This window comes from Cantharellus anzutake (genome assembly GCF_015039405.1).
Source record: "Cantharellus anzutake strain C23 chromosome Unknown EI90scaffold_11, whole genome shotgun sequence".
NCBI classification, from domain to species: Eukaryota; Fungi; Basidiomycota; class Agaricomycetes; order Cantharellales; family Hydnaceae; genus Cantharellus; species Cantharellus anzutake.
Window position 1 is genome coordinate 1,104,331 of NW_024066961.1, and position 20,165 is coordinate 1,124,495.

General features: G+C 50.8%; 1 protein-coding gene across 1 annotated transcript; it reads left to right on the forward strand.

Moving 5' to 3' along the window:
* Nucleotides 1–6,372: 6,372 nt before the first annotated feature.
* Nucleotides 6,373–7,266, forward strand: EI90DRAFT_3119778 (uncharacterized protein; the record flags this gene model as incomplete). Its single annotated transcript, XM_039063246.1, has 4 exons — nucleotides 6,373–6,486; nucleotides 6,546–6,774; nucleotides 6,849–6,967; nucleotides 7,027–7,266. 4 exons carry the CDS (start codon nucleotides 6,373–6,375, stop codon nucleotides 7,264–7,266), a joined length of 702 nt encoding a protein of 233 aa, XP_038919342.1.
* Nucleotides 7,267–20,165: the final 12,899 nt, after the last annotated feature.

Here is a 20,165-nt window from a genome sequence, read left to right on the forward strand (position 1 = left end):
TCATAGCTTTCCAAACAGCAAAAATAGTGGTGGAAACATAGTGAGAGCCAAACCTGGCCGTAGTGGTTCCGTTGCCTTCAGAAATCAACTTGTCCAATTCAGAACGTGAAGGACATCTCAGTGAGCGAAGATCCCATTCCGTGAGTTCATCATTTGAAGCCGGGTGGTTGCCTATTAATATATGACTAGCACTCTTGAACTCAAATTGAAGTGGAGGGAGTTTGATTCTAAGGAAGTCAGTGAGAGTTAGGGTCGGGGAAGGGAAGTAGGGTCCAATGAGGTGTTGTGGAATGTGCGTGTATGAGATTGTCTCGTTGGTGCAGGATATTATGCGACGAGCTAGTGAGAAACCATCCATGCCGTACTGAGGAAGCAGGAGAACGAGTAAATTTTGGATGAAAAAGAAACAGTTGGACAAAGGTATAATACAATTTGAAATTGCTCCCGTCGCTCTCACGCACATAACTGTATACCTATTGCAATGTTCTGTCACGGCCGGTTGTCTTGTCACATCTCATCAGGTGCAGCCGGTTTGCTCTCCCGGTGTCACACTCCGACCCCTGCCGGTAGTTGGTCATGTAAGTACAGTACTAGTAATATTTGTTGTAATTATAGTACCAATCTGAGTGTTTTGGCTAATTCTATTTTATGGTTAGTCTAAAAGTTTCTGAGAATTGACTTACAGATAAACCAAGCCCTGCAGAGCTGTTCCTCTATTGTAATTTCTCAATTTGTCTGGGTGTAATTCTTTGTAAAGTTGTTTAATTTGGATTTTGTCAGGGACCGACCCGGGGTCGAGAGCGTCTGGGTATGTCACCTGGGGCTGAGGGCCCAGTAGGGTGGAGCGCGGGCATGCATAACAACGGGCCCGAAGCAAACAAGGGTCCTTGGCCACCCAGGCCAAAGTGGGAAGTGTGTTATTATTATTAGCAAGGGAATGTAAGCTACTTGCCTAAAGTGGGAAGTGTGAGAAGAAGGTTACTTCTCAGTTCCCACTTAGGCTGTGTTTATGTACATGCAGTTGGAGGTCACGTGGGGAGTGCCACGTCATCTACGCGCACAGCCGTGTCCGCCCAGGCATCTCTGTAGGAGGTCTCAGGGGCGTCTGGTGTGTAGGGCGTCACCTGGTGTGTCCGGGTCCGGGCGTGTTGCACAGTCTGGTTAATGGTACATTGAGCAAGGAAGTCGTCCATGTAATAGAAAAGGAAAGAAGAAGAAGGAAGAAGGAAGAAGGGGAAAGGAGAGGGAGAGAAGGGAGGAGAGAGGATGGGGGTAGCGGGTGAGGGTAGTGGAATCGGGTGGGGTCAGACCGGATGGAGTGGGGTCAGGTGGGTGTGCCCTGACAGATTTTAACTTGAATTAAATCTTCTACTTGGTGAAGTTTCGAAGATTCTACTCAGTTAATGATTTAGATTGTGTCTGGAGTGTCCCTTGAGTTTGTTTTATTTTTGTCTTATTTTATTGCTTGTTTTAACAGTAGCAAAATAACTGTTTTGTGTTTACACTTTGAAATTTGGAGTGTTAACCAGCTCTCCTGTTGAAATATCTACTTAATATTTCTCTCCTTAATTGCTGCCTTTTACTACAGTGGCAATCTTAACTGTATATCACTTTTTCGCGCTGGTGTTAGAAACGGGTGGAAACAGACGACTCCGGAGTGGAATCGGAGACTTAGCGTGGAGGGACCTTGGCCTCAGCGACTCAAGCGGAGTGCTGTGCCATTGCTGTTTGTCCATTTGGTCCTTAATTTCACAGTAGGCGAGCAGGAAGTCTCTAGGGGGCATTTCAGGTTGATTTCGGACTGAGCCCCAAACGAGTATGTACAAGCGCTGATATATATAATGGAGGGGGCAAAAGCACAAGGAGACAAAGGGGATCTGAATCGGAACAAAGACGTCTGAACGGGAACAAAGGGTAGACAGAAGCAGAACGGTACCGAAGGTCATAAGGCAGGACCTGTGATACGTCCGAAAGGAGGTAGGGAGGGCGAGGCCCAGAGGGGCAGGAGGATGAGGAGAAGTGGGGATGATGACTAACTGGCTAGAATGGGAAGAAGCAGCAGTCCAAATAGGGATGAGGGGAAAACGCGAAAGATACATTACAAGCGGCGAAAGTGCCGAAGGCAATCCGCGAAGCTCGGAGGTTGCAGAGCTTACGGAGGTTACAGAGGTGGGGTTGAAAGTCCGAGGAATATTGGCAATGGTGTTTACGTAGTATGAGGTCACCAATGCAATGGACTAAGACCAAGGTGGAGTCAAAGTCCAAGGTAGGGACTATGATGGAGGCTTGGAGTAAAGATACGAGCGGTGCCCGAGTATGAAGTACGGAACAGTGGTGGAAGGTCGTAACTTGGCGGGGGGTCAGCGGAAGAGTACCAGAGAGAGGAGAGAGGAGAAAGGTAAGAGAGAAGGAGTGGCGGGAAGGAGAGTAGTCAGGTCCGAAGGTGAGTATCGGAGCGGACGGGGGAGGCGTAGGGGGGTGACGGAAGGGTGGCAGTGTTGTGAAGGAGGAGCGGAGTAGGAGGAGGAGTAGTAGGAGGGTGGTGAGAGGGGCGGTGTTCGGTCCGAGGTGAGTATCGGAGCAGATGGAGATAGGGGAGGAGAGGGAAGGAGGAGTAGAGGTGGCATGGGGGTAGAAGGAGGCGTGTTGCCAGGACCGAAGGTGAGTATCGGAACGGGCAGCTGTAGGGTATGACTCTGGAGGTGGGGAAGGAGGAGGTCTGGGAGTCGGGTCGGGATCGGGTATGCACGGATATGACAGCTGGAGTGACAACCAGAAATGCTTGAGAAAAATAATACTCTATTTTCTTACTTCTCTGAGGGGGGCAAAAGGTCGCAGAAAGGGTCTCCCTTTTATACTCCTTGGGTCGCCTTCCTTTTTCATGCTCTACCTCGTATTTACAGGATTTATTTACAGTGTATTTTCCTCAAACTGAATAAAAAATGAAAATTTCACACTACAGTTCTACTGCGCTCAGCTGCACTGAACTGCAGCTCTACTGCGGTCAGACTGCACCTAGAATCCTTATTGTCCTTCCTTGCCTAAGCTATGTTAATTAGAACTTGACTGCACTGCATTTGTCGCAGTTTTCTATTTCAAATTCCTCATATTTACCATTAAGTTCGCTATGACTCGATCATTCTGAATTCAAACTTTGCATTACTATGCATATGGCTGCACTGAGACCTTCAGCTGATTTATTCTATTTTTATCCAGTAACATTTAGTTGAAATGAGACTTGAAATGATAAATGAGTGAATTATTCAGGTTTAGAACTGAAAGAAAAAGTTGCTAGTAGTCAAAAATTGCTCAAACAAATGTATTATAGCTCTCTGCTTCATTGGTATATCGTTCCCTAAAATTCCTGCCATGGTCCGTCATAGTTTAGTGGTTTTCGTGGATTTCATCCATCTCCCCTGATTCCCCTTTGTATTATTGCATCCTAGTCCTCCACATGTATTGTTCGTTGTTATAGTAGGTCGTCCTCGAAGATATCATATTTTTATGTATTTTATTTGGGGCTCTGGACCTCTAGAAGCTGTCTTCCCACATGTTTTCAGGTTTCTAACTTCATGTCCTTGTATCTCATTCATTTCTGGACGGTTTTTCACGTTCTTAGTATCATAAATTTTCATTTATTCCCACCTTTCCAATGGTACTAAAGTTGTGTTCTATTTCTTGGTATTCGTCGAGTTAGCAAAAGTTTGCATGCACATTTGGTAATCACATGCATCGTTCCCGTAGTCGTTTGTATGTGGGCGCCATTTCTGTTTAATTGTTCGGGATTTATGGTATGTGCGGGTGTTTGTATCCTAAATATGGGCTTCCATGATTTATTTCAGATTTTTCCCTCATGATCTAAGGTTGTTTTGTACTTTCCATGCTTTGTTTTGACTGGGGTCTTCCTTATTTGGACAGAAATTGGTCTTCGCAATCTGCTGAAGTGTGGATCTCGGTTCTGACGGCTGGTTCCCTTCACATCGCCACCCTCACGTGTCTTTAAACATGATGCAGATTTCTCTATTCCCATTTTGGTATAACTTCACAATGGCTGGACTGTTTGGGCTGAAAATTTGCATATCTATAGTTTCCTATTTATCATAATTTCCGTGTAAATTTCGTTGTATGTTTTAATTATGGATCCTACGTAAACGTTGTCTTTTCCCTGAGCCCGGACTTTTGATGTCGCTTTTCCCATTATTGGATATCTCATTGATGCATGATCCTTTTATTATGAAACTTTGGGTGGATTAAAATTAGATCCCTTCCTTTCTAATGGGCTATCAAGCTCGTCTCAGTTGTTACTGCTTGTTCTTCGCGCTTGCCTTTTAAACGTTGTCCTCATTTTCCGGGAGTTTTAGTCATATCTCTGTCATTTATGGGTAGTTTTCCCTGTAATTACTTTCATTGAGTCCGTTTGGGAGACATCTACATTTCCTATTATAAACACGACTTTGAATTTTGCATTAGTTCCTAAGGAATCCTTGTTCTGTGGTACTTCCATCCTTGGCTACATGTGTGGGCATGGGAAAGTAGTTTCCGTGGAGGTTCTCTGGTTGTTTTTATAGTCAAATCTTGGTCGATTGTCCTAATTCTTTGTTTAATATTTGCTATAAATTCTCCCGAGAATTCTGTATTGTTGATGCTAAGCTTGAAGTATTTTTGCTAATTTTCTTTCTTCCAATTTATCATATGTAGTCGTAAAAATTCGTTAAAATTCGTTAAAATTCAGGTTCTTCTATTTTCTCATATCTACTTGTCGTATGGGGTTTTGTGATTTATCTGGCATATTTCTATAATGGGTTTCCATAGTGTGACCATTGTTTCTCCTACAGCACTCTAATGAGTTCGCGTGCCAACCCATTAAAAAAAGCAAGACAGAATCAGAGTTGGGGAATCAGGGATAGTTAATTGGTGGATTCTTCAGGTTAAAGTTATGAATGATGGATAGAAACATGCTTCTGATCAGCTTCCGTGTATCATCAAAACAAATAAAGCCTGGCACGTGTAATGATAGCCTTTTACCCACTGGCTGCTTGGTTAGCTCTTGGTAAGGTGGGGAGAGCTATATGAGATTGGCATGGTTAAGTGGCACACATGGCCACTTTCTCGTGTTCAGGTTTGCTATGATTCCTAATTTTTTCCCTTTGTTTGCGTCCATTCAGCCTCAAATTTGGTACATAAGTAGCCCTAGCAACTACGTGCTTACACGCCAAATTTCATTACCAAATGCAAAGAAATGAGAGAGATTTGCGGTAATGAATCATTGAGCAGGCAAACTCATTGGGGGGTGAAAAACTGTAGAGATAATAAGGAGAATTCATCAGTCCAACCGGGGGATTTTGCGGGGTGATTGGATTCATAGAGTACCTGTGAGCAAATGGATGGGCACAAACGTGTTAGCATGGCAACAGCCCCGACCACTTCCGGAACTTCAAATTTTTAGAGATACATACAGGAGGCGACAGGGGCACTGGAAGACAACCGCGGAGAGATGAGAGAAAGGTACAGAAGTTAAAAGAGAGCATGTGCTTAAGGCTAAAGCCTTGTACCCAAAAGAAGATCAAACAAAGGGGACCCTGTAGATATTCGGGATCCCACTTGCCGAAAGTACCCGAAGGGCGACTCACCTTCACCCTCACAGAGTCGTCCAAATAGATCGTAGGGAATGAAGAAGAAAAAAAACTAAAAGAAACGTAAATGCAAATGATCAAAATCGAAAGATGAGTAAAGTTAGCGTAACGTATAATCAGAGAGCAGACGAGCCAACATACAAGGATCGCCCGATGAAACCAATTTGAAAATCTCCGATAGCTTAGAGACCGACATGACTCCTCGGTGTAGCGAAGACAGCTTGTGATGTGGCCGACAGTGGATACGGTGCAATATAGATCGAGGTGTTCAGCAGTTACAGCGCAGCGATCATTCAAGTAGAGGCATGCAGCATGATCGACGATACAAGGGATCGAGGCGTACAGCGGCTACAGCGCAGCGATCACCAAAAAGCGGCATGCGAGATGGCCGACAGCGGATACGGCGCAAGAGATCGAGACGATCAGCAGGTACAGCACATAATAGGTGAATGGATCAGAAAAGGTGAGTGCGGATATCCAGTGGCACACAAGTCTCATTTAATCTCGTACTCGATTAAATCCTAAGATGTCTTCGCACAGGCGTTGCTGGTGCTCAGCGCTTGCCCTCTGAGTTACTATTGTAGCCATGCAGGGATGACAGAGGTGGCTTGGTGGTTATACTGAGGCCAACTGGCTTTGGCTTCACGTGTGGGAGCCAGCCACAATCGGACTGAACGACTGACCTCGGCGCCTCAGTCACGTGAGTTCTCACGCTTCGCTGCCGCTTCACCAGGATGTCATGGCTAATATCGTTCGCTCCGCCAAGTCTGGCAGTGACTGGACGCGCAGTGAGCTGGATTCATATCATATCACCATCCATCAAGTGGACCACCTTTTGTTCTTTGGTTTACAGGTGAGTCGCGGCGGCTCCGCATTCGTCATTGGGAAAACTTAACGATCTTTACATCACAGGAGTTGCCACAACCTGTGATTGATCAAGAGCTGCTGAACATTCTCGATGCTGACACTATGCAACAAGATCGTAACGCGGAGTTGATCGGGTTGCTTGATCTCGCCATGATCCCCGATAAGGGCGAAACCGCCGTCGATGATTTTGCCGTCGAACTGTTCAAGGTTCTGGGTTATGTTCGTCGGCAACGATTGGCGCGCACGAGAGTGGACCTCCCCCTTCTTATTTGCGGTGAAGAGAGACATGCCAAGACAGATGTCTGTATTGTTGATCGCTCTCAGAATGATATCCTTCTCCTTGTCCAGGAGGACAACAATTCGAGCCAGTCAATGCGCGGGCTCAGCTTGTAGCAGAAGCAGTTGCGGCCTTTAATGAGAACAACGCACAAAGAGAATCCATGGGACTTCCACCATTGGTCAGCAAGGTGAGCCATTGCTTGAATTGGTTGATTGGTTGACCTAAGTTGGTGTCTACTTCCCCTAGGTCATGCCTGGCATCGTAATGGTTGGCACGTCGCCCGCATTCTTCAAGATTCCCGTCACGCAGACCCTGTCGGATCATATCGCTCACGGGACCTATCCTCCAGCGGAAACACAAGTCACTTATTGCTATCCACCTGTCCCTCGTCCTGCTCGTCGGCGAAGTGAAGGGATGAAGCCTCTTGATAACAGACGTGAGATGCTAAAGTGCTATGAGGCATTCAAAGCGATCGTGGGTATATGACTTCGACTGTGCTATGTAGGATGCTCTTAATATACAAGGATAAAATTTTACATGCCAAAGGGAGCAGAAAGGTGAGAGGTGAATACTAGCTGGGTGAATGCAAGAAAGTATGAACGAAGACGAAACCATGGGGTATGCATTTGACATTTGATAGGATTGATGAGTTCGTCCATCAATTCCGTTTTAAGGTTTGTCAACTGAGCTGGCATGAACTGGGTAGGAACCTTAGTATGTGTCTTCTTGCTCTTTGCTTCTGTCTGTGCCTGCTAAGAGAGGCAATCTCTGATGTAAAGTCCAGGCTCTGTGTCAGGGCTCACACTTTGACCCATGTGAGTTTTCCCACAGGTTCATGTGTAAGTGGAAAAATAAGGAAAAATAGGGGAAAGGGGAAAGGGGATCAGGGGACTGTGTTGGGGATGCCACTGTACCTTGACACTCTGCCAGGCATGGTCCTTGAGGCTGACCACGCATCTCATATTTCCTTGATATAAATAATGTACAACACTTGTAATTACTTTATATATAGCGGAGTGTGAGATGAATGGGGTTTTCACTCCTTTCCTCCACACCTGTCGAAATATAGCTTATCTCTGATGGTGTAGGTGGGATAATCGCCCACATGCAGAGCCAGCTCAGATATCCATTCTCACCATCCAAAAATCATTTCCATTCATTCAGAAAATTGATACAAACTTAGTACCTAAAAATACCCCTAATTCCTATGAATCTGTTGATGTCAAGATCGTCCCAATTGGTGGAGATTTGGTGGAGTTATGTGTTGGGGAGTGAAGGGTTTTGCTTACTATTTTGGGGACAGTAATGTTCTGTTCCCCGTTCACCACAGGCCTTAGATATGGTGGATTCAGATGACTCTGGAATGGAATCGGAGACTGTTAGAACTGGGCAAGGGCAGACGATTCTGGAGGGGAACCGGAGACTTAGCAAGGAGGGACCCTGTCAGGGGACGCCCGGTTATCCGGCCCCCCTTTACTCTAAGCGATATCAATGAGGTAATTGTTAGCCGAGATTGCGTGAGATAATTACGTAGTTAGAACGCAGATATAACTCATTGCGCTATATTCGCTATCGCGTCACCCCTTACCCGATATTCCCTCATTTCCCGCATCTTCTATCTTCCTATTTGATGTCGTGTTTCTATTAGTTACCATCTTCCCAATGTAACTGCGCTCTCGTGAGTTAGCAGAACTCATGTACATAAGGCTACTATGCCAGCTGGGCTAGCCCCCAGCTTTGATATCGACTAGTTTCCTGGGGATACTCTTACACTGCGAATAGACGCGCGGACTCTGACAGACCCCGGCCTCAGTGACTCATGCGGAGCACTGTGCCATTGCTGTTTGTCCATTTGGTCCTTAATTTCAGAGGCAGTGAGCAGGAAGTCTCTAGGGGGCATTTCAGGTCGATTTTAGACTGAAGGTCCAAAACGAGTATGTACAAGTGCCTGTATATAATAGGGAGACGAAAGCACAAGGAAATCAAAGGGGGTCCAAATTGGAACAAAGGCATCCGAACAGGAACAAAGGGATGACAGAAGCAGAGCAGCACTGTAAGATGTTAAGATGTTGTGAGTATTGCCTCACACTCCCAGTCCATCGGAGATATGCTATAATAGGCTGTATAATCAACGGGGGAGTAAAGGCTGTAAAGCCTTAACTTGCCTGCATGCAAGGTTTATATACATGGGGGAAGAGCACATGCAGCCTATGTGGCTTGCAGGGTCTCTGTTAGAATGGGCGGATTCAGATGACTCCGGTGGAATCGGAGACTTAGCGTGGAAGGACCTCAGCCTCAGCGACTCAGGCAGAGCACTGTGCCATTGCTGGTTGTCCTGGGGGTCCCTAATTTCAGATCTAGCAGAGGGAAAGTCTCTTGGGGGCATTTCAGGTCGATTTCGGACTGAGGTTACAAGTTACTATGTACATTGCATATAAGGAGGGTGTCAGGGCACACCCGCCTGACCCGGGTCCACCCGGACCCACCCGGCCACACCACACCTGCTCCCCGCTGTCCAACCCTCTCCCTCCTCCTTCCTCTGTCTCTCCTCCCCTTTTCCTTTTCTCTCTTTCTTCCCTTTTCTTTATCTCATTCCTCTCATCTTCCTTTTCTTGTTTATTTCCTTCTATCTACACGGACCACCTTCCTTTGTATCAATGTACTATTGACCCGTCCGGCCCACACACCCCGGACGGCTCCCCGCTGTGCCCAACACGCGCGCATGCAGCGGACGCTCTCGGGATCCCCCACGGGGATACCCGGATGCCTGCGGCTGCCTCCGAGGGTGACGTGGCACCTGTCATGTGACTCAAGCCGCATGTACATAAATGTACCTGAAGTGGGAACCGAAGAAGTACCCTTCTTCTCACATTCTCCACTTCAGGTAAGTAGTATAGTTTTCCCTTTTAATAACAATAACACATTCTCCACTTCAGTCTAAGTGGCCAGGGACTGCTGTCCCTCCCCGGACCTGCCAGCACACGCACCCGGTTTGCACCCTGTGAGGGCCCTTCTGCCGGGCGATACATCTGGACCCCCTCTACCCTGGACGCGTCCCTGACAGAGGGGTCCAGAATCAAAAGGAGCAAGGGTACTCCAAAAGGAGACAAAGGGAGCTGGAAAGAGGAACAACACTGGGGGTCAAGGGTTTGACTCAATGGTGTTTCCCAAAGGAGGAGTGAAGGGCCAAGGCCCAAGGAGGAAGGAAGGAGGATGGGAGTGGGGAATGGCTGACTGACTGAATAGAAAGGAAGCAGCAGCCCAAATAGGAATGAGGGAGAATAGCGGAATTGAATGGAGCAACGCAATAGTTGCAAGGTCTGACATAAGTCCGGAAAGTCCGAACTCGGAAGTTAAACTCCGGAATATTGGCAAACGTAATTAAATGGAATGAGCTAACCAATACCATGGGTATAAGTGGAGGTGGGGTCAAAGTCCAAGGTTGGAACTAAGACTGGAGGTTCTGGAGATGGAGACACTGTAATGGGTCTATCACCTAGACTCAAGACAGAGAGAAGGGGGAGGGTGGTAGTGTGTGTGCACAGGTGTGGTTCGTGGGGCTGGGTTTTGGTCCTGGGGTGCTACCAAGTCTGCAAAAACCTCAAACAAACACTCACCTACGTCTCTCTTGGATGTCAAGGCTGAGTATTATGATGTGAGGGGTCTTAGACGTGAGCAACTAGCTCAGAGGGGGTGTTAGGGTCGTGGATGGCGTCTTTGCCACTTGGATGTAACTTCTGCTTGTCCCTTCACAGGTCTATTCAATTCTAACTTGTTATGTACAAGCTGTTATCTAGTTTATATGAGTTGGAAATGAAATGAATGGGCTGGGGGAATGTAAACAGGCCGTTAGGCAACCGTAAATGATGAATATCCAATTGGGAACAAAGAAACAATAAAAGGAATATGAATGAATGGAGAATATATGATAACGGATCCGAAATGGGAATTGTGAAAGTTAACTCCGCAACACTTCGCCACAGCGCCCGCCTATCCTCCCGTCAGCAATCTCCTCATCTCCAGCTTTCCAACGAACCCTCATTCATCCCAATTGGTGCAGTATTTCCTGAGATATGGCCATTGACAGGTGCTGTCAAGACCATGTGAGACTATACTCCGTGCTGAACCATCCGGGTATGGGATTGCCATTCTGGGAAATGCTCCGGGGGTGAAGAAGGATGGTAGAGCATCACTATCAGGTAGAAAAACGGCTGGGTTGTATGTGTGGTTATGGAGATCTGGAGAGGGGGTGAAATTGGCGGCATGGTTGGGCGTGGGAATTTTGCTTGGGGTTGTCGGGGATGATGGGGAAAATAAGGAAAAATAAGGAATGAGTTTATGGGGTGTTGGATAGTGATAGAATGAGCATCGGGAGTGTCAGAGGGTATGTGGTGTATGTTGGTGGCCAAATTCCGCAGAATCCGACTTTTTGCGGTGCACGGAGTTGTCCCCACAACAACGCGAATGGGATTCCAGAGCAGAGGTCCGGAGTCGGGAGCATAGGTGTTGCATGCTCGTCTGGAAGGTGTTGAGGATGAGGTCGGACCCGGAATGTTCCGGAGTCGGACCAAAGGTGGTGTTGGAGCCGGAGGTGGGATAACCTCTTGGAAGTCGGCAAGGAGGAGGTGGCAGAAGGGAAGTAGGACTCTGGAAGTCAGGTTCGGAGTTCTGGGAGCCTTGAGTGGAGGTTGGGATTGTACGGATATGACAGTCTCCAAGTATGTACAATAATTGTAGTGCTGTTGCATGAAGTTACAAACTGATTATAATATACTATGTTACAAGTGATAACAAGAGTAAGGTAAAGTAAAAGAATTAGGAGGGAGCGCATATGCAGCCTCCCTTCCTTACAGGCACCAAAAGGTCATAGGTTAGAACCTGTGGTACTGTCAGGGCATGCCCCGCCCGACCCTCGCTCCGCTCCCCCGCTCCGCACCGCTTCTCCCTCTTCCTTTCTCCTTTCCCCCTTTCTTTCTTTCTTTCTTTCTTTCTTTCTTCCTCACATGGACCACCTTTCCTGCTGCCCAATGTATCACCGGCGCGCATGCCTACTTCCCCTCCTGTATCTCACTGTTCCTATATCGCCGCCATCGCCGCCGCACTTGCCCCGCACCCACAGCGGGCCCTCTTGGGATCTCCCACGGAGGCACCCAGAGAGCCATGGCTGTGTGCAAGGGTGACGTGGCGCGCCCCACATGACCGATCCCACATGTATATAATAACAGCTGGAGTGGGAACCGAAGAAGTAGCCTTCTTCTCACATTCCCACTTCAGGCAAGTAGTGTAGCCTTCCCTTTTAATAATAACTCACATTCCCACTTCAGACTAAGTGGTCAGGGATGCTCACCCCACGATGAGATCGCCGCTACACACAGCCGCTACTCATCCCACTGAGTCCCGCATGCCAGGACCTCGCCACTTTCGGAGCTGTCCCTGACAGCAGAAGAAGGCTTTAACCTCATCTCCCCTGCCTCCCCCACTATGGTGACCGAAGAGCAGTATGATGAACTGCTGTCCCGATTCCAAGAGCTCCAGGCCATTGTAGAGAGCCAAGCTCAAAACCAACCCCCAGCTGCGCCCGCACCGGCGCTGGTTCCCGCACCGACACCTGCACCTGCCCCTAGACCCAAACTGCCTAAAGTCGCCCCCCCCCCACTGCCTTCTCTGGAGCAGCCGAAGACCTTGACCGCTTCAAGGCTGAATGCGGTATATATTTCCATGTCCGAGCAGCGGAATTCCCCAACGCCCTCTCCCAGATCCTTTTCGTCCTGTCCTATATGAAGGGAGGGACTGCGGGGGCGTGGGCAACGCAGCGCACCATCGCGCTACTGACGACGGGCTCCCCCCGGCTCACCATGGACGAGTTCAACACGGAACTCGACGCCATGTTCCAGGACCCGAACCGCAAAGCCACAGCCAGACAGAAGCTGGCCACTCTGCAGCAGGGCAGCAACTCTGTGGATAAGATTATCCAGGAGTTCGAGATCCTCGGACCCGCCTCACAGCTAGGGGACGTGGGGCTGGTAGATCGCTTCGAACACACGATCAACTCCCGCCTCCGCGAGAGCATTTACCGCCTCTGCCCCATGCCAACGACCTGGGCTGAGTGGAAATGCGAGGCCACCCTCCTCGACAACCAGTGGCGGCGTTTCCAGGCGACGCAACCCCACTTAGCCCCTGCCAGGCCCCCACTCTTGCCCCCGAGACCCCACTCCCTACCACTCTCCCGCAGCCATGCCCTCCACCCGCTGCCGCTGCACCCCAGCCCCCCACGCCCCGCCCCCCAGCAGGAACAGGGCCACAACCCATGGACCTCGACCGCTCAAGGATAGACCAGAGGCGAAACAGGCTGTGTTACAACTGCGATGCACCAGGGCACATCGCGCGGGATTGCCCGCAACCGAAAACCCGCTGAGCCCGATGGATGCACCCTGAAGACCTCAGAGCACTCATGGAAGGGCTGAGGAGACAGCTGGTGGACGAACCAGAGACAGAGGGAGAAAGGCAGGAGGCGGAGGCCCAAGAGGATTTTCAGGATGGCGACCGGTGAGGGATGTGCCCTGGCCGCCTGAAGGCAATAGTACTAGCTCGTGTAGATACCGTGAGGCGCCTAGCCCAGCGCCAACATCTAAATTCCACCAAGTCATCGCCAAGAAGAAGAGGAAAAACGCGTCCTCAACCAACAAGGGGAGAAAAGCCCCAGAGACGGTGCCGGAGGTAGTGGTCCCGCCACCCACCATTTACGTGTTGTCCAAGCACCCTCCCAGATCCCTCAACCTCGCCGTGAAGCTGACCGCCTTAACATCCCTCGTCAGCATCTCCGTGTCAGCGCTCCTAGACTCCGGAGCTACAGGGAACTTCGTGAGCCCCGAGTTTGTCAGAAAACACGGGCTTGAGACGACCCCACTTCCCCAGCCCATCCCTGTCCGCAACATCGACGGAACCCCGAACGAGAACGGAGCCATAACCGAGGAGCTAGAGGCCCTCTTGACATTTGGGCGACACATGGAGCGGGCCCACTTCACCATTGCGAACCTTGGGAGGCAGTCCCTCATTATAGGACACTCGTGGCTGCTACACCACAACCCGGAAGTGGACTGGACACGACAGAAAGTCACCATGTCCCGCTGCCCGACATCCTGCCAGCCGATACGAGCGTGAGTCGACTCAAACCCCATGATAGAGCCTGGGGATGGAATCTATGCCGCTATCATCCCCCCAGGGTGGGGACACGAGCTAAGGGCAACCACAACCCCATCGCAGCGGATGGCCCAGGAGGCCTGCGAGCCGGAGGCAGAACCCGCACCGTTCGAGGCACTGGTGCCAGAGCAGTACCAAGACTTCCGAGATGTATTCTTGAAGGAGGCTTTCGACCAGCTACCTCCACGGAAGCCCTGGGACCACGCGATAGACCTGGCACCAGAGGCCAAACTCCCGAGAGGGAGGATCTTCCCCCTGTCAAGGCCAGAACAGAAGGAACTGGACGAGTTCCTCTGCGAAAACCTGCGGAACGGACGCATACGGCCGTCCAAATCCCCGATGGGGGCGCCAGTCTTCTTCATCAAGAAGAAGGACGGGTCGTTACGCCTGGTCCAGGACTACCGCAAGCTCAATGAGATCACAGTGAAGAACTCATACCCCCTCCCCCTCATCTCGGATGTCCTTGCACGCCTCCGAAATGCCAAGTACTTCTCAGCGCTGGACCTCCGCTGGGGGTTCAATAACGTCCGCATCAAAGACGGCGATGAATGGAAAGCGGCATTCTCGACCAACTGGGGGTTGTTCGAGCCTACCGTCATGTTCTTTGGCCTATGCAACTCCCCAGCGACGTTCCAGACCATGATGAACGACATACTCCGAGACTTCATCGACCGGGAGGTTGTCATCTGTTACATGGATGACATCCTGATCTTCACCGCTACCCTGGAAGAACACCGGAAGGTCGTCCATGAGGTTTTGGAAACGCTGCGAAGGAGAAAGCTCTTCTTGAAGCCGGAGAAGTGCAAGTTCGAGTGGACCCGAATCGAGTACCTCAGCCTCATCATTGCCGAGGGCAGCGTCGTGATGGATCCTGTGAAGATCCACGGAGTCCTTGACTGGCCGACCCCAACTAAGGTCAAAGAGGTGCAGTCCTTCCTGGGGTTTGTCAACTTCTACCGCCGGTTCATCAAGGATTTCTCGGAGATAGCCCGCCCCTCCACGCATTAACCCGCAAGACAAAGACTTGGGCCTGGGTGTTATGGAAATGGGAAATTTCCCAATTTAGACTCTTATGGGCCCTGCACACACCCAAATCACATGATATGTAAATAATTAGAGTTTATCCAATTATTAACCACCTAAACTACCACTTGTGAAAACATCTGTTAAACCATATGTTAAAATATCTGTAAAATCGCATGAGCTCAACCTCTACCCCCTTCCCTCTTCCTGCGCCTCGAACGGACGAAAATGGTCGCCTCCGGCCCCATTTTTGTAACATTGGTGCCCCAACCCCGGTTGCATCCAGGAATCCGGAAATGCGACCTTCTGCGCAGGGAATCAATCAAACTAACCCAACTAGTGGGCTCTCAATGGACCGTTATTTGGTCTATTTGAGGGATGCTTTGGAACGGTTTTCAAGTCCGTCATACTCGTTCCCGCGCGCCCCTCTCACCCTCCTGATGGATTGGAGGGAGTTGACCACAAATACCGTGGAGCTCGACCTCCTCCACGACCTGTCAGGATGCCCCATCGCCTGCCGCATCGCTAATAAGCGCCGCAGTCAATTAGCCGCGATTCTTCAAGCGACTCGCGACTTTATCCGGATAGCAAGGGAGTTTGGAGCTGTGCCAGCCAAATTCGAGGTGGACCCGCTTGGAGACATATGGGCGGCTCTGGCAGACGGTTCAGAGCTGCGTACTTTCTATTTTTCTTGGATTCTTTTGGCTAGGAATCTAGCTGATTTCTATTTACATTTCAAACGCGTCAAAGAGGCCGTTGCCTCGTATTCGCTCGAAATGGGGCCTCCTAGCGCGGTTCTGACGCGCTCCCAGCCCACTCCAGCCGGTTTCCCTCCCAAATTGCCCACTCCAACACCATCCAAACCCCCGATTTCGCGTCAGTTTCATGCAATCGCGCGTCCGCTTGCGCAGACGTGTCTGGCTCATGAACTGGTCGATTTTGGGTCAAAATCGACACTCAAACCGGCGATTTCGTCGCGTTTGGTCGTTCCAACTCCCTTCCCAGCCCCTCAGCGCCCTTCAACGCCGTCACATCCGCCAAATTCGACGCAAATGCGAATTTCGACGCGTCTGCCGCTCCTTCCTCCACACCCGGTCGATCCACCGCCCATTCCCTGGCATACCCGGCCCATTTCCATGCGTCCTTCACCCTCTCCGGTCTCCCCAGCCACTGTGCTGCCCCCAGAAGCGCCGCATCCCCACTGCGTCGATTCTACCCCTTCTCCTGTCATTCCCACTCCGACATCTCTTCCCCCTCTGCCGACTTCCACACTCCCTCACCCACATCTCTCTCTCCCACTTCTTTTAGCGCGGCCATCTCTCCACCGCGCTCCAACAGCTTTGGGTCTGTTCTGCTCTGCTATTTGGAGCGCGGACCCAACTCAGCCCCGACTCCATTCTGGGGCACCACTGCTGCCTCCCCCAAAGCCTTTGGGGCCTGTGCGGCCACCTGGTGAACCACCTCCCTGTGGGATCATAGGGGTCTGGGGGGCTGAAGCCCCTATTACTTTATTTCTTATAACTTCTTATAAATTTTATGTTTATTTCGTAATTCAAACCTTGTGCCAAGCTTTCCCACTGGGTTTTGGTGCTGGCCAAGGGAATTTTTCTATATTGTGAGACTTCTCACAACCTTTCTCTTCTCTTCTTTTTGTTTTGCTTTTAGTTTTTCGGTGGGCTATTGCTGTTCTGTGCAGAGACCCATAAGAGTCTGGGGGGCGATGTTATGGAAATGGGAAATTTCCCAATTTAGACTCTTATGGGCCCTGCACACACCCAAATCACATGATATGTAAATAATTAGAGTTTATCCAATTATTAACCACCTAAACTACCACTTGTGAAAACATCTGTTAAACCATATGTTAAAATATCTGTAAAATCGCATGAGCTCAACCTCTACCCCCTTCCCTCTTCCTGTGCCTCGAACGGACGAAAATGGGCGCCTCCGGCCCCATTTTTGTAACACTGGGGACCAGACGAGGACCATGCGTTCCGTGCCCTCAAAGACGCTGTCACCTCCGCCCCCGTCCTCGCCTTCCCCGCTGACACAGGCCACTTCAAGCTCGAGTGCGATGCCTCCAACTTCGCAACCGGCGCCGTCCTCTCTCAGCTCCAGACAGATGGAGAGTTCCACCCAGTAGCTTTCATGTCGAAAAGCTTCACAGATGTGGAACGCAACTATGAAGTGTATGACAAGGAGATGCTCGCGATAGTACGCACCCTCGAGGAATGGCGACACTTTCTGCAAGGAGCAGAGGAGAAGGTCGACGTCTACACCGACCACCGCAATCTAGGGTACTTCCGCACCGTGCAGCGCCTGAACCGGTGCCAGGCACGGTGGTCGCTCTTCCTCTCCCAGTTCCACTTTACCCTCATCCACCGCCCAGGAAAGCTCATGGGGAAACCAGATGCACTCTCACACCGTGCCGACCACCCAAGAGGTAAGGACGACAACGAAGGGCTGACACTCCTCCAACCAACTTGGTTCGAAACCCATGCGATGGAGGTGATCTCCATAGAAGGAGAAGAGATGACTATCCTTGAGAGGATCCACGGAGCAAAGGACTTGGATGAGAGCGTGGTGAAGGCGATGCGGGAACTCGGAGAGGGGACAGTTAGGTCAGATGAATGGGAGAAACAGGGAGAACTAGTCCTATACAGGGGAAGAATATATGTCCCCAAGGACCCGCAGCTCCGCCATGACCTGGTGCAGCTACACCACAATGCGCGGGCGACAGGGCACCCAGGGCGATGGAAGACCCTGGAACTCGTCTCCCATGACTACTGGTGGCCCCGGATGGCAGAGTATGTAGGACGGTACGTGCGCGGGTGCAACACCTGCAACCGTGTCAAGTCCTTCCCCTCCTGCAAGGTCGGAAAGCTCATCCCGAACAAAATCCCCACATGCCACTGGCAAGTGATCTCCGTCGACATGGTAGGGGAGCTCCCCGAGTCGAAGGGATACAACGCCATTCTTGTCGTAGTGGACCACCTATCCAAGCACATCCATGCGGTCCCTATGGTGACGACAGTGGATTCGGCGGGAATCGCGTGGCTCTTCCTCGAACACGTCTGGAGACACCACGGCCTACCCGAAGAGATCCTCAGCGATAGAGGAAGCGCCTTCATCTCCCGCTTCTCGAAGGAACTTGCAGACCTCCTCGGAGTCAAGCTCACCCCCTCGACACCCTACCACCCACAGACGGATGGACAAACTGAGCGGGTAAACCAAGAGATAGAAGCCTACCTTCAAGTGTTTGTCAACCACTGCCAAGACGACTGGGTGGACTGGCTCCCGCTAGCGGAGTTCGCCTACAACAACCGTGTCCACTCCGCTACCCACTGAACCCCCTTCGAGCTCGACACCGGGCAACACCCCAGGATGGGGACAGAGCCCACACGCACCTCCGAGGTGGAAGCCGCAGATGCGTTCTCCTCAAGAATGATGAAAATGCAAGAGGAGGCGAAGGCGGCGCTGGAGCACGCAGCAGACAAGATGGCCCGCTACTATGACCGCAATCGCGGGGCAGCCCCTACGTACCGAGAAGGCGACCAGGTCTGGCTTAGCACCCAGAACTACATGACTGACCGTCCTACCAAGAAGCTAGACCACAAGTGGATCGGCCCCTTCGAGATCACCAAAGTCGTCTCCCCCGCTGCTGTCAAACTCCAACTCACTGCACGACAGAAGGGGATCCACCCAGTCGTGTCCGTGACGAACGTCAGACCACACCGCCCCAACGAAATCACGGAACACCCCGCCAACCCACGCCCGGGCCCAGACCTCATAGATGGGGAAGAAGAGTATGAGGTCGAAAAAATTCTGGACTCCAGATGGTGGCGCCGGAAACTCTGGTACTTGGTAAAGTATACTGGCTGGCCAAACTCGGAGAATCAGTGGCTCGCACGCGACCACCTAACCCACGCCTCCGACCTAGTGGAAGACTTCCACCAGATGCACCCCCACGCCCCAGGGAGAGAAAGAGAAGACCGCCCAGCCACTTCAAGGCGAAGCGGCTTAAGGAGGGGGTGATGTCAGGGCACGCCCCGCCCGACCCTCGCTCCGCTCCCCCGCTCCGCACTGCTTCTCCCTCTTCCTTTCTCCTTTCCCCCTTTCTTTCTTTCTTTCTTTCTTTCTTTCTTTCTTTCTTTCTTTCTTTCTTCCTCACATGGACCACCTTTCCTGCTGCCCAATGTATCACTGGCATGCATGCCCACTTCCCCTCCTGTATCTCACCGTTCCTATATCGCCGCCATCGCCGCCGCACTTCCCCTGCACCCACAGCGGGCCCTCTCGGGATCTCCCACAGAGGCACCCAGAGAGCCGTGGCTGTGTGCAAGGGTGACGTGGCGCATCCCATGTGACCGATCCCGCATGTATATAATAACAGCTGGAGTGGGAACCGAAGAAGTAGCCTTCTTCTCACATTCCCACTTCAGGCAAGTAGTGTAGCCTTCCCTTTTAATAATAACTCACATTCCCACTTCAGACTAAGTGGTCGGGGATGCTCACCCTGCGATGAGATCGCCGCTATGCACAGCTGCTACTCGTCCCACCGAGTCCCGCATGCCAGGACCTCACTGCTTTCGGAGCTGTCCCTGACAGCGGAAGCGAGATGGGTTTTGCGCCTTCTTTTAATGATATATGCACGCAGGCATCATATCGTCCCAGGTTCCCAGCCGTAGCGAAGGCCCTCCTGTGCTTCTGCACCAAGGCTCGGAGCTGCTCCTTTTCTTTGGGTGATAACTCTGGGTTTACGTCTACCACATCCACCAAGGTTTCAGGAAGGACCTCATCTCCAGGTATCGTCTCCGCTGTTTTTGGTCCAACTAAAGCTCCGTCGATATCATGGACTTCCTCAGGTTGTCCCAGGACATTGGCTTCCGCTGCGACAGCCTGTATTAATAGTCCTTTACTCTGGAACTCACGGATCTGAGGCTCGCTTAGTTGTTTGGCGCCATCTAGATCCTCGTTGGGATTGCACATGGATGCTATCGTTGTCCCGCTCTGGACTTTGATCGGGTATGGGTTTGGATTGGTCAAGGGCAGCCTAAGGGGATGGGCGGTGTTTACAAGCATGGTCAGAGGTGGCAGACAGTCACCCTGCTTCCATCCTGTCCTCCGTCCTTCGACAAGGTGTACTCCCAAGTTGTGGTCGA